This window comes from Microtus oregoni, unplaced genomic scaffold, assembly GCF_018167655.1.
Source record: "Microtus oregoni isolate MIOR12 unplaced genomic scaffold, Mior012 000079F_003, whole genome shotgun sequence".
In the NCBI taxonomy this organism is placed as follows: domain Eukaryota; kingdom Metazoa; phylum Chordata; class Mammalia; order Rodentia; family Cricetidae; genus Microtus; species Microtus oregoni.
In genome coordinates this window covers 291,063-306,082 of record NW_024544155.1, presented here as the reverse complement: position 1 = coordinate 306,082, position 15,020 = coordinate 291,063, and the positions used below count along the sequence as shown (strand labels likewise).

General features: G+C 39.2%; 1 protein-coding gene across 1 annotated transcript in view; it reads left to right on the top strand.

The window, feature by feature from the left end:
• The window catches only part of Cfap47 (cilia and flagella associated protein 47), a 279,387-nt gene that overhangs the window by 64,543 nt on the left and 199,824 nt on the right, over window positions 1-15,020 (top strand). Inside the window, 2 exon segments of the mRNA XM_041642780.1 lie at window positions 11,312-11,453; window positions 13,563-13,657. Of these exon segments, the coding sequence (XP_041498714.1) occupies window positions 11,312-11,453; window positions 13,563-13,657 (237 nt within the window).

Sequence of the window (15,020 nt, the reverse complement as noted above, 5' to 3'; positions counted from 1 at the left end):
CATTCATACACATAAAATAAAGAAGTAGAAATAATTTAAGAAGGAAGATGACTCATTCAACCCGGAGTTCAATATGAGAAATAGCTATATTCATTTCTGTAGTAGCTATGTTTTCATTTTCAGCCGCAGTGCAAGACTGTTCCCCTTGTTCTTCCTTGCAAGCATGACAGATCATGATCTGTCACTTAGCTATTTGGCAGATGTAAGATGGAATCTCAAAGTATTTGCATTTCATTTATGACTAAGGATTTTGAACATTTCTTTGTGTTTCTTAGACTTTTCCAATCCTTTTATTGAGAATTTTCTGTTTAGATCTGTACCCCATTTTTAATTGGATTATTTGATTTTTTGATGTCTAGTTTTTGAGCTCTTTATATATTTTGTATATTGGTTCTCTCTCAGATGTAGTTAGTAAAAATCATTTCCCCTTTTGCAGGCTGCTGCTTTGTCCAAATGTTAGAATCCTTCACCTTAGAGAAGCTTTTCAGTTTCGTAAGGTCCCTTTTGTAATTGTTGATATTACTGCCTGCACTATCAGTGTATTTTTAAAACTAAGTCTTCTCCTGTGCCAATACACTCAAGGCTGTTCGTTATTTTCTCTTCTGTTAAGTTCAATATATCTTGTTTTATGTTGAGGTGTTTGATACATTTGGACTTTTGTTTGGGGCAGGGAAACAAATATGTATCTAGTTGCGTTCTTCTATATGGCAAAATCCAGTTTGACTAGCATCATTTGTTAACAATGCTGACTTTTATCCAGTGTATATTTCTAGCTTCTTTCTGAATACTCAGGTGTTCATGTGTGTGCGGATTTATGTCTAGGCACCTTTTTCAGCTGTCAGATCACATCCTGCTTCCGCTGTGGTTTGCACAGGACTGGGAGGAATCAATTTCCTCCTTCCCAGAATTCTTGTTCTCATTGCATCACCTCTACTTCCTGTCTGGTTTTCCTGCCTATACTTCCTGCCTGGCCAATCAACGTTTATTTAAAACATGATTGACAGAATACAGAAAAATACTGTATTGTACTGAGAGTGTTGACAGCCTTTTCTTGTTCTTGATTTTAGTGAAATTGCTTTGAGTTTCCCTCCATTTACTCTGATGTTGGCTATAGCTTGTGGCAAAGTACCTTTATTCTTTTTAGATACGATCCTTATGTACCTAATTTCTCCAGGACTTTTGTCATGAAGGAGTATAGGGTGTTGTCAAAATCCGGTTCTGAATTTAATGAGATATTCATATGCTTTTTTATTTCAGTTTGTTCATGTGGTAGATTATGTATATTGATTTTTCATATATTGAACCATTCCAGAATTTCTGGTATGAAGCCTATCTGATTATGGTGGATAATCTTTTTGATGCATCCTTGGATTTGGTTTCCAAGTATTTTATTGAATATTTTTGCATCTATGTTTATAAGTGAAATTGTTCTGCAGTTCTCTTTGCTGGGCCTCTATATTGTTTGGGTATCAGAGAATCTGTGGCCTTATAAAATGAATTGGGCAGTGTTCCTTCTGTTTCTATTTTGTGGAATAATTTGAGAAATATTGGTATTAATTCTTCTTTGAAATCCGATAAAACTCTGTTCTTAAGCCATATCTGTGCTTGTTTTTTTTTTTTTGGGGGGGGGGACTTTGAAAGAATGTTTGTATTTCTCTAAGGTTTGTAGTTCTTTTTAAATTTCTTTTTTTTTACTGAGAAAAGGAAAAAAAAGTTTCAGCCTCCTCCCAGCTTCCCATTTCCCTCCCCCTCCTCTCCACTCTTCTCTCCCATCCTCTCCAGTCCAAAGAGCAGTCAGGGTTCCCTGCCCTGTGGAAAGTCCATGGACCTCCACGCTCCATCCATGTCTAGGAAGGTGAACATCCAAACTGGCTAGGTCCCACAAAGCCACAACATGAAGCAGGATCAAAAACCAGTGCCATTGACCTTGGATTCTCATCAGCCCTTATTGCTCGCCATGTTCAGAGAGTCCGGTTTTATCCCATGCTTTTTTAGTCATAGTCCAGCTGGCCTTGGTAATCTCCCAATAGATCAGCCCCACTATCTCAGTGGGTGGGTGCACCCCTCGTGGTCCTGACTTCCTTGCTCATGTTCTCCCTCCTTCTGCTCCTCATTGGGACCTTGGAATCTCAGTCCAGTGCTCCAGTGTGGGTCTCTGTCTCTATCTCCATCCATCACCAGATGAAGGTTCTATGGTGATATGCTAGATATTTGTCAGAATTGCTATAGGATACGGTCATTTCAGGTTCCCTATCCTCAGCTGCCCAAGGAACTAACTGGGGACATCGCCTAGGGCTCCTGGGAGCCACTCTGGGTTTAAGTCTCTTGCCAACCCTAAGGAGGCTCCCTTAACTAAGAATTGTGCTTCCGTGCTCCCCTATCCAACCTTCCTTTATCCCAATCCTCCAGTTTCCCCAAGTTCCCCCCATCCTCCCCTTCTCACTTTTCTCTCCCCATCTCCCCTTACCCCCATCCCACCCCACCCCCAGGATCCCAATTTTCTCCCCTGCAATTTTGTCTACTTCCCATAGCCAAGAGATAACTATATGTTTTCCCTTGGGTTCACCTTATTATTTAGCTTCTTTAGATTCACCAATTGTGGACTCCGTGACCCTTATTTATGGCTAGAAACCAATTATGAGTGAGTACATCCGATGTTCATCTTTTTGGGTCTGGGTTACCTCACTCAGGATAGTGTTTTCTCTTTCCATCCATTTGCATGCAAAATTCGAAAAGTCATTGTTTTTTAGTGCAGCGTAGTACTCTAATGTGTATATATTCCACACATTCTTCATCCATTCTTTCATTGAAGGACATCTAGGGTGTTTCCAGATTCTGGCTATTACAAATAATGCTGCTATGAACATTGTTGAACAAATGCTTTTGTCATATGATAGGGCATCTCTTGGGTATATTCCTAAGAGTGGTATTGCTGGGTCTAGGGGTAGGTCGATCCTGAATTACCTGAGAAACCGCCACACTGATTTCCAAAGTGTTTGCACAAGATTGAATTCCCACCAGCAATGGATGAGGGTAAAGCTTCCCCCACAGCCTCTCCAGCAAAGGCTATCTTTGGTGTTTTTGATTTTAGCCATTCTGACGGGTGTAAGATGATATCTCAAAGTTGTTTTGATTTGCATTTCCCTGATCTCTAAGGAGGTTGAGCATGACCTTAATTGTCTTTTGGCCATTTGAACTTCTTCTGTTGAGAATTCTCTCTTCAGTTCAGTGCCCCAGTTTTTAATTGGGTTAATTAGCATTTTAAAGTCTAGTTTCTTGAGTTCTCTATATATTTTGGAGATCAGACCTTTGTCTGTTGCGGGGTTGGTGAAGATCTCCCAGTCAGTAGGTTGGCTTTTTGTCTTAGTGACAGTGTCCTTTGCTTTACAGAAGCTTCTCAGTTTTAGTAGGTCCCATTTATTCAATGTTGCCCTTAATGTCTGTGCTGCTGGGGTTATACATAGAAAGCTATCTCCTGTGCCCATCTGTTGTAGGGTACTTCCCACTTTCTCTTCTATCCTTTTCAGTGTGTTCGGACTGATATTGAGGTCTTTAATCCATTTGGACTTGAGTTTTGTGCATGGTGATAGATATGGGTCTATTTTCATTCTTCTACATGTTGACATCCAGATGTGCCAGCACCATTTGTTGAAGATGCTTTCTTTCTTCCATTGTATACTTATAGCCCCTTTATCGAAAATGAGGTGTTCATAGGTTTGTGGGTTGAAATCTGGGTCTTCTATACAATTCCATTGATTGACTTCTTAGTTTTTATTCCAGTACTACAATGTTTTCATTACTGTAGCTCTGTAATAGAGTTTGAAGTCAGGGATGGTAATTCCTCCAGCAGATCCTTTATTGTATAGGATTGTTTTGGCTGTCCATGGTTTTTTTTGTTTTTCCAAATAAAGTTGATTATTGTCCTCTCAAGATCTGTGAAGAATTTTGATGGGACGTTGATGGGGATTGCATTGAATCTATAAATTGCCTTTGGTAGAATTGCCATTTTTACTATGTTGATCCTCCCAATCCAAGAGCAAGGGAGGTCCTTCCATTTTCTGGTATCCTCTTTAATTTCTTTCTTCAATGCCTTAAAGTTCTTGTCAAATAGATCTTTCACTTCCTTGGTTAGAGTTACCCCAAGATATTTTATGTTTTTTTTTTTTGGCTATAGTGAAAAGTGAAGCTTCTCTGATTTCCCTCTCTGCTTCCATATCCTTTGTGTAGAAGAGGGCAACTGATTTTTTGGAGTTGATCTTGTATCCTGCCACATTACTAAAGGTGTTTTTCAGCTGTTGGAGTTCTTTGGTGGAGTTTTTGGGGTCGCTTATGTACACTATCATATCATCTGCAAATAACGAAAGTTTAACTTCTTCTTTTCCAATTCGAATCCCCTTGATTCCATTATGTTGTCTTATTGCTATTGCTAAAACTTCAAGCACTATATTGAAGAAGTATGAAGAGAGTGGACAGCCTTGTTGTGTTCCTGATTTTAATGGGATGGCTTTGAGTTTCTCTTCGTTTAATTTGATGTTAACTGCCGGCTTGCTGTATATAGCTTTTATTATATTTAGGTAAGACCCTTGTGTCCCTTATCTCTCCAATAATTTTATCATAAAGGGATGTTGAATTTTGTCAAATGCTTTTTCAGCATCTAATGAAATGATCATATGTTTTTTTTCTTTCAGTTTATTTATATGCTGGATTACATTGATAGATTTTCGTATGTTGAACCACCCCTGCATCTCTGAGATGAAGCCTAATTGATCATAATGGATAACTTTTCTAATGTGTTCTTGGATACGGTTTGCCAATATTTTGTTGAGGATTTTTGCATCAATATTCATGAGTGAGATTGGCCTGTAATTCTGTTTCTTGGTTGAATCTTTGTGTGGTTTTCCTATCATTGTAACTGTAGCTTCATAAAAGGAATTTGGCAATGACTCTTCTGTTTCTATATTGTGAAGTACGTTAAGGAGTATAGGTATTAGGTCTTCTTGGAAGTTCTTGTAGCATTCTGCATTGAAACCATCTGGTCCTGGGCTTCTTTTGGTAGGGAGGTTTTTGATAACAGCTTCTAATTCTTCATGACTAACAGGTCTATTTAGATTGTTCACCTGGTCCTAGTTTAACTTTGGTATATGGTATTTATCTAAAAACGTGTCCATTTCTTTTACATTTTCCATTTTTGTGGCATACAGGCTTTTGTAGTAAGATCTAACGATTTTCTGAATTTCCTCTGTGTCTGTGGTTATGTACCCCTTTTCAATTCTCATCCTATTAATTTGCATATTCTCTCTGCCGTTTGATTAGTTTGGATAGGGGTTTGTCAATCTTGTTGATTTTCTCCAGGAACCAGCTTTTTGTTTCATTGATTCTTTGGATTGTTTTGTGTGTTTCTACTTTGTTGATTTCCGCCCTCAGTTTGAATATTTCCAGTCTTCTACTCCTCCTAGGTGAGTCTGCTTCTCTTTTTTTCTAGAGCTTTCAGGTGGGCTGTTAATTCTCCAATGTGTGCTCTTTCTTTTTTCTCTAAGTGGGCACTTAGTGCTATTAACTTTCCTCTTAGGACTGCTTTCACAGTGTCCCATAAGTTTGAGTATGTTGTTTCTTTATTTTCATTGAATTCAAGGAAGACTTTAATATCTTTATTTTTTCCTTGATCCAGGTGTGGTTCAGTAGTTGACTGTTCAGTTTCCATGAGTTTGTAAGCTTTCTGGGGGTAGCATTGTTGTTGAATTCTAACTTTATTCCATGGTGATCTGATAAGACACAGGTGGTTACGAATATTTTTTTGTAATTGTGGAAGTTTGCTTTGTTACCAAGTATGTGGTCAATTTTCGAGAAGGTTCCATGAGCTGCAGAGAAGAAAGTATATTCTTTCCAATTTGGGTGGAATTTTCTATAGATATCTGTTAAGTCCATTTGTTTCATTACCTCCATTAATTCTCTTATTTCTCTGTTAGGTTTCTGTCTGATTGACCTGTCCATTGGTGAGAGAGGAGTGTTGAAGTCTTGTACTATTAGTGTGTGCGGTTTTATGGCAGCCTTGAGTTTTAGTAATGTTTCTTTTACGTATGTCTGTGCTCTTATATTAGGGGCATAGATATTCAGGATTGAGACTTCATACTGATGAATTGTTCCTGTTATGAGTATAAAATGTCCCTCTCCATCTCTTATGATTGATTTAAGTTTGAAGTCAACTTTGTTAGAAATTAGTATTGCCACACCTGCTTCTTTCTTAGGCCTATTTGCTTGATAAACCTTTTCCCATCCCTTTACTCTGAGTAGGTGCCTGTCTTTGTGGTTAAGGTGTGTTTCTTGTAAACAGCAGAATGTTGGATCCTGTTTTCGTATCCAATCTCTTAGCCTGTGCCTTTTAATAGGTTAGTTGAGCCCATTGACATTAAGTGATATTCATGACCAGTGGTTGTTAATTCCGTTCACCTTTTTAGTAGTAGAGTTTGTGTGTTTCCCTTCTTTGAGTTGTGCTGGTGAAGGGTCTCTAGATGTTTGAGTTATTGTGGTTATTGCTGGACTCCTTGGTTTGTGATTTTCCTTCTATTTCTTTCTGTAAGGCTGGATTTGTGGCTACGTATTGTTTAAATTTGTTTTTATCCTGGAAAATTTTGTTTTCTCCATTTTTAGTAAACAGAAGCTTGGCTGGGTATAGTAATCTGGGCTTGCATCCATGGTCTCTTAGTTTCTGCAGTACATCTCTCCAGGACCTTCTGGCTTTCTTTGTTTTCATAGAGAAATCAGGTGTAAGTCTGATAGGTTTACCTTTATAAGTAACTTGGCCTTTTCACTTCGCAGCTCTTTATATTCTTTCTTTATTCTGTATGATTTGTGTTTTGATTATTACATGGCGAGGAGATGGTTTTTTTTTGTTTTTTTTTTTTTTGTTTTTTTTTGTTTTTTTTTTTTTTGGTCCAGTCTATTCGGTGTTCTGTATGCTTCTTGAACCTTCAAAGGAATATCTTTCTTTAGGTTGGGAAAGTTGTCTTATATAATTTCATTAAGTATATTTTCTGGACCGTTGAGCTGTACTTCTTCTCCTTCTTCTATCCCAATTATTCTTATGTTTGGTCTTTTTATTGTGTTCCAGATTTCCTGAATGCTTTGTGATGAGAATTTTTGTTGGTTTTGCTGTTTTCTTTGATCAGTGCATTTATTTTCTCTATGGTATCTTCAGTGTCTGACATTCTTTCTTCTATCTCTTGTAATCTGTTAGTCGTACTTGTCTCTGTAGTTCCTGTTCGTTTACCCAGATTTTCCACATCCATCCTTCCCTCGGTTTATGTTTTCTTCATTACTTCCATTTCATTCTTCAAATCTTGAACTGCTTCCCTAACCTGTTTGATTGCTTTTTCTTGTTTCTCTTGTTTGTCTTCGGTATCTTTGAGCGAATTATTCATTTCCTCTACCTTTTTCTTTGTGATCTCTAATTGTTTATGGCAGTTTTTCACCTTCTGTTTAAGGTCTTCTATTATTTTCATATAATTCACTTTTGAGTCGATTTCTTCTAATTCTTCCAGAGTAGGGTGTAAATTTCTTCTTATTTCGGGATCCCTGGATTCTGGTGATGTCATGTTGCCTTTCAGGTTGTTGGAGGAATTCTTGCATTGGCGCCTTCCCATCTCTTCCTTCAAATGGAGCCAGGAGAGGCCTAATGTCTTGGTCCAGTCTTTGCTGTGACTGACTCTCTGGGTGTATCTCTTCAGTGTAGAAGCAGGAACCGTCCCGTCCAGATGGAACTCCTCAGCACCAAAACATAGAGGCCTGGTAGTCCAATGACCCGCGGACAAAAGGGAGAACTTGGGGGGCAGGGTGGGGATGAGTAGAACACAGGACACCCTGCCGCAAAAGCTGAAGGTGCGCGTGCTCCCTTTTGGGGGGGGGTCCCTAAGGTCCGCCCGGTAGGCAGGCCCTCACTGCTCTGGGTGGGCAGCCCCAGTGTAGGAGCAGAAAACTTTTCCCAAGCAAAGGACCCAGCAGAAAACGCAGGCCTGGGGGGGGGGGGTCGTGTGCAAGAAAGACAGCCCTGCAGAAGGAGCTTGGGGATGGGGGTCTGTGCTCTCTTCCGGGACAATGTGCCCCAGGATAGCAAATGCTCACCCGTCCAGATGGAACTGCACAGCACCTAAATAGGGACGCCTGGTAGCCCAATGATCCGCGACAGAAGGAAAAACGGGGCAGGCAGGGTGAGATCCAGGATAGCACAGGCACCCCTGGAGCACAAGCTGAGGGTGCCTGTGCTCCCTTACAGGGGACCTTGAGGCCTGCCCAGTAGGCAGGCACTCACGGCTCTGGCTGGGTAGCCTTAGTGTAGGAGCTTAAAACTGTTCTTGAGCACTGGTCCTAGCATACAGCAGGGCAGGGTTGGGGGGGGGGTACTGGGGGGCTGGGTTGTGCGTAAGAAAGACAGCCCTGCAGAAGGAGCTGGGGGAGGGGTTTTGTGCTCTCTTCAGGGACTATCCGCCCCTGGATAGCACACACTCACCCGTCCAGATGGAACTCCACAACACCTAAACAGATCTGCCTGGTAGCCCAATGATCTGGGGACAGAAGGAAAAATGGGGCAGGCAGGGCGAGATCCAGGAGAGCACAGGCACCCCTGGAGCACAAGCTGAAGGTGCCCGTGCTCCCTTACAGGGGACCTTGAGGCCTGCCCGGTAGGCCGGCACTCACCGCTCTCCTTTTTAAGTTTCTTAATTTTGGAAAGTGATACTTATGGAGAAAATTACCAATTTTTTAAATTTTTTATTCGGCAGAGTATAGGTTTTAAGTATGTCTTTATTTTTGTCTATGTATTTACTTGGTTTCTGTTGTTATGATCACCTTTTTATTTCTTAACTAGTCTAGAATTAAAAGAGGTGGCAAGGTGGTTCAGTGTAAGGGTGTTTGCTACCAGTTTGATGACCTGAATTGAATTCTTAGAGGTTACATGGTGGAAGAAGAAAACCAAGTCTCTCAATTTGTCCTGTGACTTCCACATAAGCATGGTGGCATGCACAAACCTCACATATCTACACACTACAAAGTTAAATATATAAAAATATTGAAGACTGTAGAGATATCTGAGTGGTTGTAGTCTGAATGAAAACAGTCCCCAAAGACTCATAATGTGTTGCACTATTAGGATGTGTGGTCTTGGTGGAGAAAGTGTGTCACTGTGAAGATGAGCTTTGAAGTCTTATATATGTTCAAGCTACACCTACCCAGTGTCACTCTTTCTTTGTGTTGCCTGCTGATCGAGGTGTAGAATTCTCCAGCAGCATTATTACCTCTTTGCTGCCATGTGTCTCATCATGATGATAATGGAGGTGTAAGTCTATGAAACTGTAAGCCAGCCCATGTTAAAGACTTTTCTTTACTAGAGTTGCTATGGTCAAGATGTCTCTACTAACCCCGAGACAGTGATTAAGAGCTCCTTTGCTCTTGCAGAAGATCCAGGTTCAATTTGAAGCACCCATATGCTGACTCACAGCCATCCATCATTGTAGTTCCAGGAATTCAAATGCTTTCTTCTGACTCAGTGGACACTAGACATACATGTGGTATTATTCATATATGCAATCAAAGCAACTCTTCTATAAAAGTTAAAAACTTTCAAAATGTATATGACTAATTTGTGCAAGTTGAATACAAGTTATTTGTATATGGGGTTTGAATGTGCATCCTCTCATTTTGCAGTTCACATTTGGGAATGGGGAGATAATAAATTATGTTTAGAGCCATGTTTCATGGATGCAAAGGGTTGACTGTCACTCATGTTTTGGTATATAGTATAGAATGTTGATTTGTTTTAATTTGCAAATGGATAATGGCAGATCAGTCAGAAGATGAAAAAGACAAAAAAGAAAATGTAACTAGTCTCTGAAGTCTAGATAATAAGTCTCCAAAGAAATAAAATGAAACACATTTTCTGTTGTATTTTTTCTTTATGTGTAGAATATGAAAGCAAATTATATCTGTACATCTTCAGTCAGTTTACTCCTTGATGTCTATTTTCAGGTAGTATTGCAGAAATAGATTATCATGGAAATGAGTGTTTTGAAACAGCCATTTAAATAAGACATGCTCCTGTTTTTTATTCTTCCAAATTCTGTAATGAGAACAGATGGGACATAAGCTTCCATAGCAGGATATAGAACTGACAGTGATAATGGTCAGATACAATTAAATAAAATAACATGTAAACCCAGTGTTTTGCATAACTAGAAGAATGTGAATCTCCAGGTCTGAAAGGATGCCCTTTATATGAGATTAATGTTTATTTTATTTAAAACCAAGCGTTAGCATGAACTCTTAGTACAGTATAGAGCTAGCTATGAGCTTGGGGGCTTTTTTTTTACATGAATTTTAAAATAAACATTTTTCTTGATTTCTTTCTACTGTTCACCTCTAGAAACTTATTGAGGGAACATTGGACAGTAGGTTGTGAGTCTGTATATTGTGAGTGTGCAAGCATCTTTAGTACCATTTAGTATTTTTACTTTTGTTTAAGCAGTGGTGTAGGTGAGAAATGGAACCTCCTGTAATTTCCACCCTTTTTAAATTTATATTTATTTATTTGTAGTGGGTTTCATTCGTGAATGTCAGATAACAACTTGCAGGAGTCAGTTCTCTATGTGGGTCCTGGGGATTGGACTCAGGTCATCAGGCTTGTCAGCAAGCATCATTATACCCTGAGCCATCTCACTGGACCACATCCTGTGATATCAATGTGCAATTCCCTGACAGTTGATGTAATACATCTTTGCTTGTGCTAATGTGTCACTGTGTACATATCTTTCTGAAATGTCCTTTCCACAGTTCCATCTATATTTTCATTATCTAGACCATTTTATAATTGATCTTAGGATATTATTTGTTTAATTTTTATATGTTAGAATTTTGCTGAGAAATGTGTTTTGAGTCATTTTATGTGGCTAAAATTATTTGTAGCAGAATAGCTGTTTTAGACTTTTTTGATACAGATAATTTTCACTTTTAGGAATGATATATTTAGTATAGTATTTAAGAAATCCTTGACTATCCAAGGATCACAAAGACTTATCTGTATTTTTCCAAATATTTTAGCTTTTATAGTTGGATATTTGGTTCATTTATAATAAAAAGCATTTCAAAAACAATTTGTTTCATGATCTTAAAGACTTATTTTCAACATAGTGAATAATATATCCTTTACTTTATTAAATGAATGTATTTTCAATGCCACAAGATAATTTTGCAAAAGGTAATTTTGGTGAATGAACACTATCAAAGCCCACAAAGTTACAAATATCTTTTGGTCATTTTTTGACAGGTAGCAACGTATAACTTTAGCTTTCCTGTCCATATTAATTCCTTTAAGGCTTCAGATCTCTACTGCGAGTATTTGTCACAGAAAAAGGTTTTGATGCCAAGAGTATCACCAATTATTCCACCTTGTTTTGTTCAAGCTACTGGTATGTAATATGAAAGTCAACTGATGTGTGCAGGTCAAAGATTTATACTTAACATCTAAGAGTAAAGAAAAATCAGAGTATCATTTTTAGTTTTCAAAATTTGGAATATTAGAAAAGAAAATTAGTCAATTTCTTTGTTTTAATGAATTGAATTTATTAACTTATTTTGCATCCCTACCACAGTTTCCCCCCTCCCTCCTCTCCTCCCATTCCTCAAATCTCTGCCTCCTCACCCCCACTTCTCTCATGGTGTCAACAGAGCATTGCATATCAAGTTAAGGTAGGATTTAACTCCTCCACTTGTATTAAAGCTGGGCAAGACAACTGCCAAAGCCTTAGGGACAAGCCCTGTTTCCACCACTAGGAGTCCAACAAGTAGATCAAGTTACACAACTCTCATACATACGTGGAGGGCCTAGGTTGGTCCCATGCAGGCTCCCTAACTGTCAGTCCAGTCTGTAAGCTTGTATGAGCCCAGATTCGTTGTTTCTGTGGGTGTTGTTGTGATGATCTCCCCACCCATTCTGCTCCTACAATCCTTCCTTCTCTTCAGCAAGATTCCTCAAGCTCAGCCAAGTGGTTGCCTGAATATCTCTGCATCTGTTTTCACTAATCACTGGATGAAGGTTCTCTGATGACAACTGGGGTAGTTAACTATCTGATTAAAGGAGATGGCCAGTTCAGGCTATGTATCCACTATTTCTAGGAGTCTTAGCTGGAGTCATCCTTGTAACTTCATGGGAGTTTCCCTTGCACCAAGTTTCTAACTGACCCTAAAATGTACCCCCAATCAAGAGGTCTCTTTCACTATTTTCTCCCTCTGTTCACTTAGCCCAAGCACCTAACCCAATCCCTCTTGTCCCATCCCAGCCAACCCCGCCTCCCCCAAGTTTATGTCGGAGATCTCATCTGAAATGTATGCTTGCCTGTCCTCATTTGAGCCCTCCTTTTTACCTAGACTCTCTGGGACTGTGGGTTGTAGCATGATTTGCCTTTACTTTACAGCTAATATCCACTTAGGAGTTGAATACACACCATGTTTTTCTTTCTGGGTCTGGGTTATCTTACTTGGGATAATTTTTTTCTAGTTCCATCTAGTTGACGTCAAATTAACAGATAACATTGTTTTTAACATTTGAGTAATAATTTATTGTGTACATGTGCCACATTTTCTTTATCCATTCTTTGGCTGAGAGTCATCTAAGTTTTTTCCAGGTTCTGGCTATTATGAATAATGATTTTATGAGCATAGTTTAGCAAGTGTTCTTGTGGAATGATTGAGCATTCTTTGGGTATGTGCCTAAGAGTTGTATACCTGTGTCTTGAGGTATACTGATTGCCAGTTTTCTGAGAAACCACCGTATTTATTTCCATAGTGGCTGTACAGGTTTGTACTGCTACCTGCAGCGGAGGTTTCCCTTTTGCTCCCTATCATCTGCAGCAGAAGCTCGCATTAGTGTTTTTTATCTTAGCCATTCTGAAAAGTGTAAGATGGAATCTCAGAGTCCTGATGGCTAAGGATGTTGAACAATTATTTAAGTGCCTCTAAGCCATTTGAGATTCTTCTATTGAGAATTCTCTGTTAGACCTGTACACTATTTTTAATTGGATTATTTGGTATTTTCATGTTTAGTTTCTTGAGTTCTTTATATATTTTGGAGATCAATCCTCTGTCAGATTGGGGATGGTGAAGATATTTTCCCATTCTGTAGGCAGCTATTTTTTCTTAACAATGAGCATGAGAGATTTTTGCAACTTCTGATACTATGTTTGCATCTCCATTTCTGAATGATTGGTATAGAGCTCATATTAATACCCTGTGTTCTTTCTTATTTCAATATTAAGTTTATTTTATGATTTTTTTTACCATTTCATTATTATTGTCTTGTTTTACATGTAATCCATTGCCAATTAATTTTATGAAATGAAAATTTGTAAATATGGAAGTCAGGGTATCTAGAAATGTTGGAAATTAAATGTTACATTTTGACTAGGAGTATAAAACAGAAAAAAAATACTTTTGCTATTTTATTTTGGAAAAAATATATTATGTACTGTCCATATTCTGTATATTAATATTTTATCAGTATATTTACTTTTCTTTTAAAGTTTTACGAGCACCGTTGGAATTATCCAGCACGGAATTTGTATTCAAAGTCCCATTATATGAGCTTCAACACAGTAAGGAAATCACAACAATTCAGGTATATAGAAAATTAATACACATTATAATTTATAATTATTTTGTAATTTTTTGGTTTTCGCTTAGTGACTTCATTGATAATTTGAAAGTTTTTTTATATTGAGAAAAAAAAATTTTCCGCCTCCTTTCAGCCTCCCATTTTCCTCCCACTCCAACCCCCCTCCCTCCACGGCTCTCCCCCTCCCTATCCACTCCAAAGAGCAGTCAGGGTTCCCTGCCCTGTGGAAAGTCCAAGGTCCTCCCCGTTCCGTCCAGGTCTAGGAACGTGAACATCCAAACTGGCTAGGCTGCTACAAAGCCAGAACATGAGTAGGATCAAAACCCAGTGACATTGTCCTTGGCTTCTCATCAGCCCTCATTGTTCGCCATGTTCAGAGAGTCCGGTTTTATCCCATGCTTTTTCAGTCCCAGCCACACTGGCCTTGGTGAGCTCCCATCAATAGGTCTGCCTCACTGTCTCAATGGGTGGGTGCATCCCTCGTGGTCCTGACTTCCTTGCTCATGTTCTCCCTCCTTCTGATCCTCATTGGGTCCTTGGGGGCTAAGTCCAGTGCTCCAGTGTGGGTCTCTGTCTCTATCTCCATCCATCGCCAGATGAAGGTTCTATGGTGATATGCAAGATGTTCATCAGTATGGCTATAGGATAGGGTCATTTCAGGTTCCCTATCCTCAGCTGCCCAAGGAACTAACTGGGGACCTCGCCCTGGGCACCTGGGATCCCCTCTAGGTTCAAGTCTTTTGCCAACCCTAAGGTGGCTCCCTTAACTAAGATATGTGCTTCCCTGCTCCCCTAACCAACCTTCCTTTATCCCAATCATCCTGTTTTCCCAAGTTTCCCCCATCCTCCCCTTCTCACTTTTCTCTCCCCATCTCCCCTTACCTCCATCCCACACAACTCCCAACATCCCAATTTTTTGCCCGGCAATTTTGTCTACTTCCCATAGCCAGGAAGATGACTATATGTTTTTCTTTGGGTTCACCTTCTTATTTAGCTTCTGTAGGATCACCAGTTATAGACTCTGTGACCATTATTTATGGCTAGAAACCAATTATGAGTACATCCCATGTTCATCTTTTTGGGACTGGGTTACCTCACTCAGGATAGTGTTTTCTATTTCCATCCATTTGCATGCAAAATTCGAGAAGTCATTGTTTTTTACTGCAGCGTAGTACTCTAATGTGTATATATTCACCACTTTCTTCATTCATTCTTCCATTGAAGGACATCTAGGTTGTTTCCAGGTTCTGGCTATTACAAATAATGCTGCTATTAACATAGTTGAACAAATGCATTTGTCATATGATAGGGCATCTCTTGGTTATATTCCTAAGAGTGGTATTGCTGGGTCTAGGGGTAGGTCGAT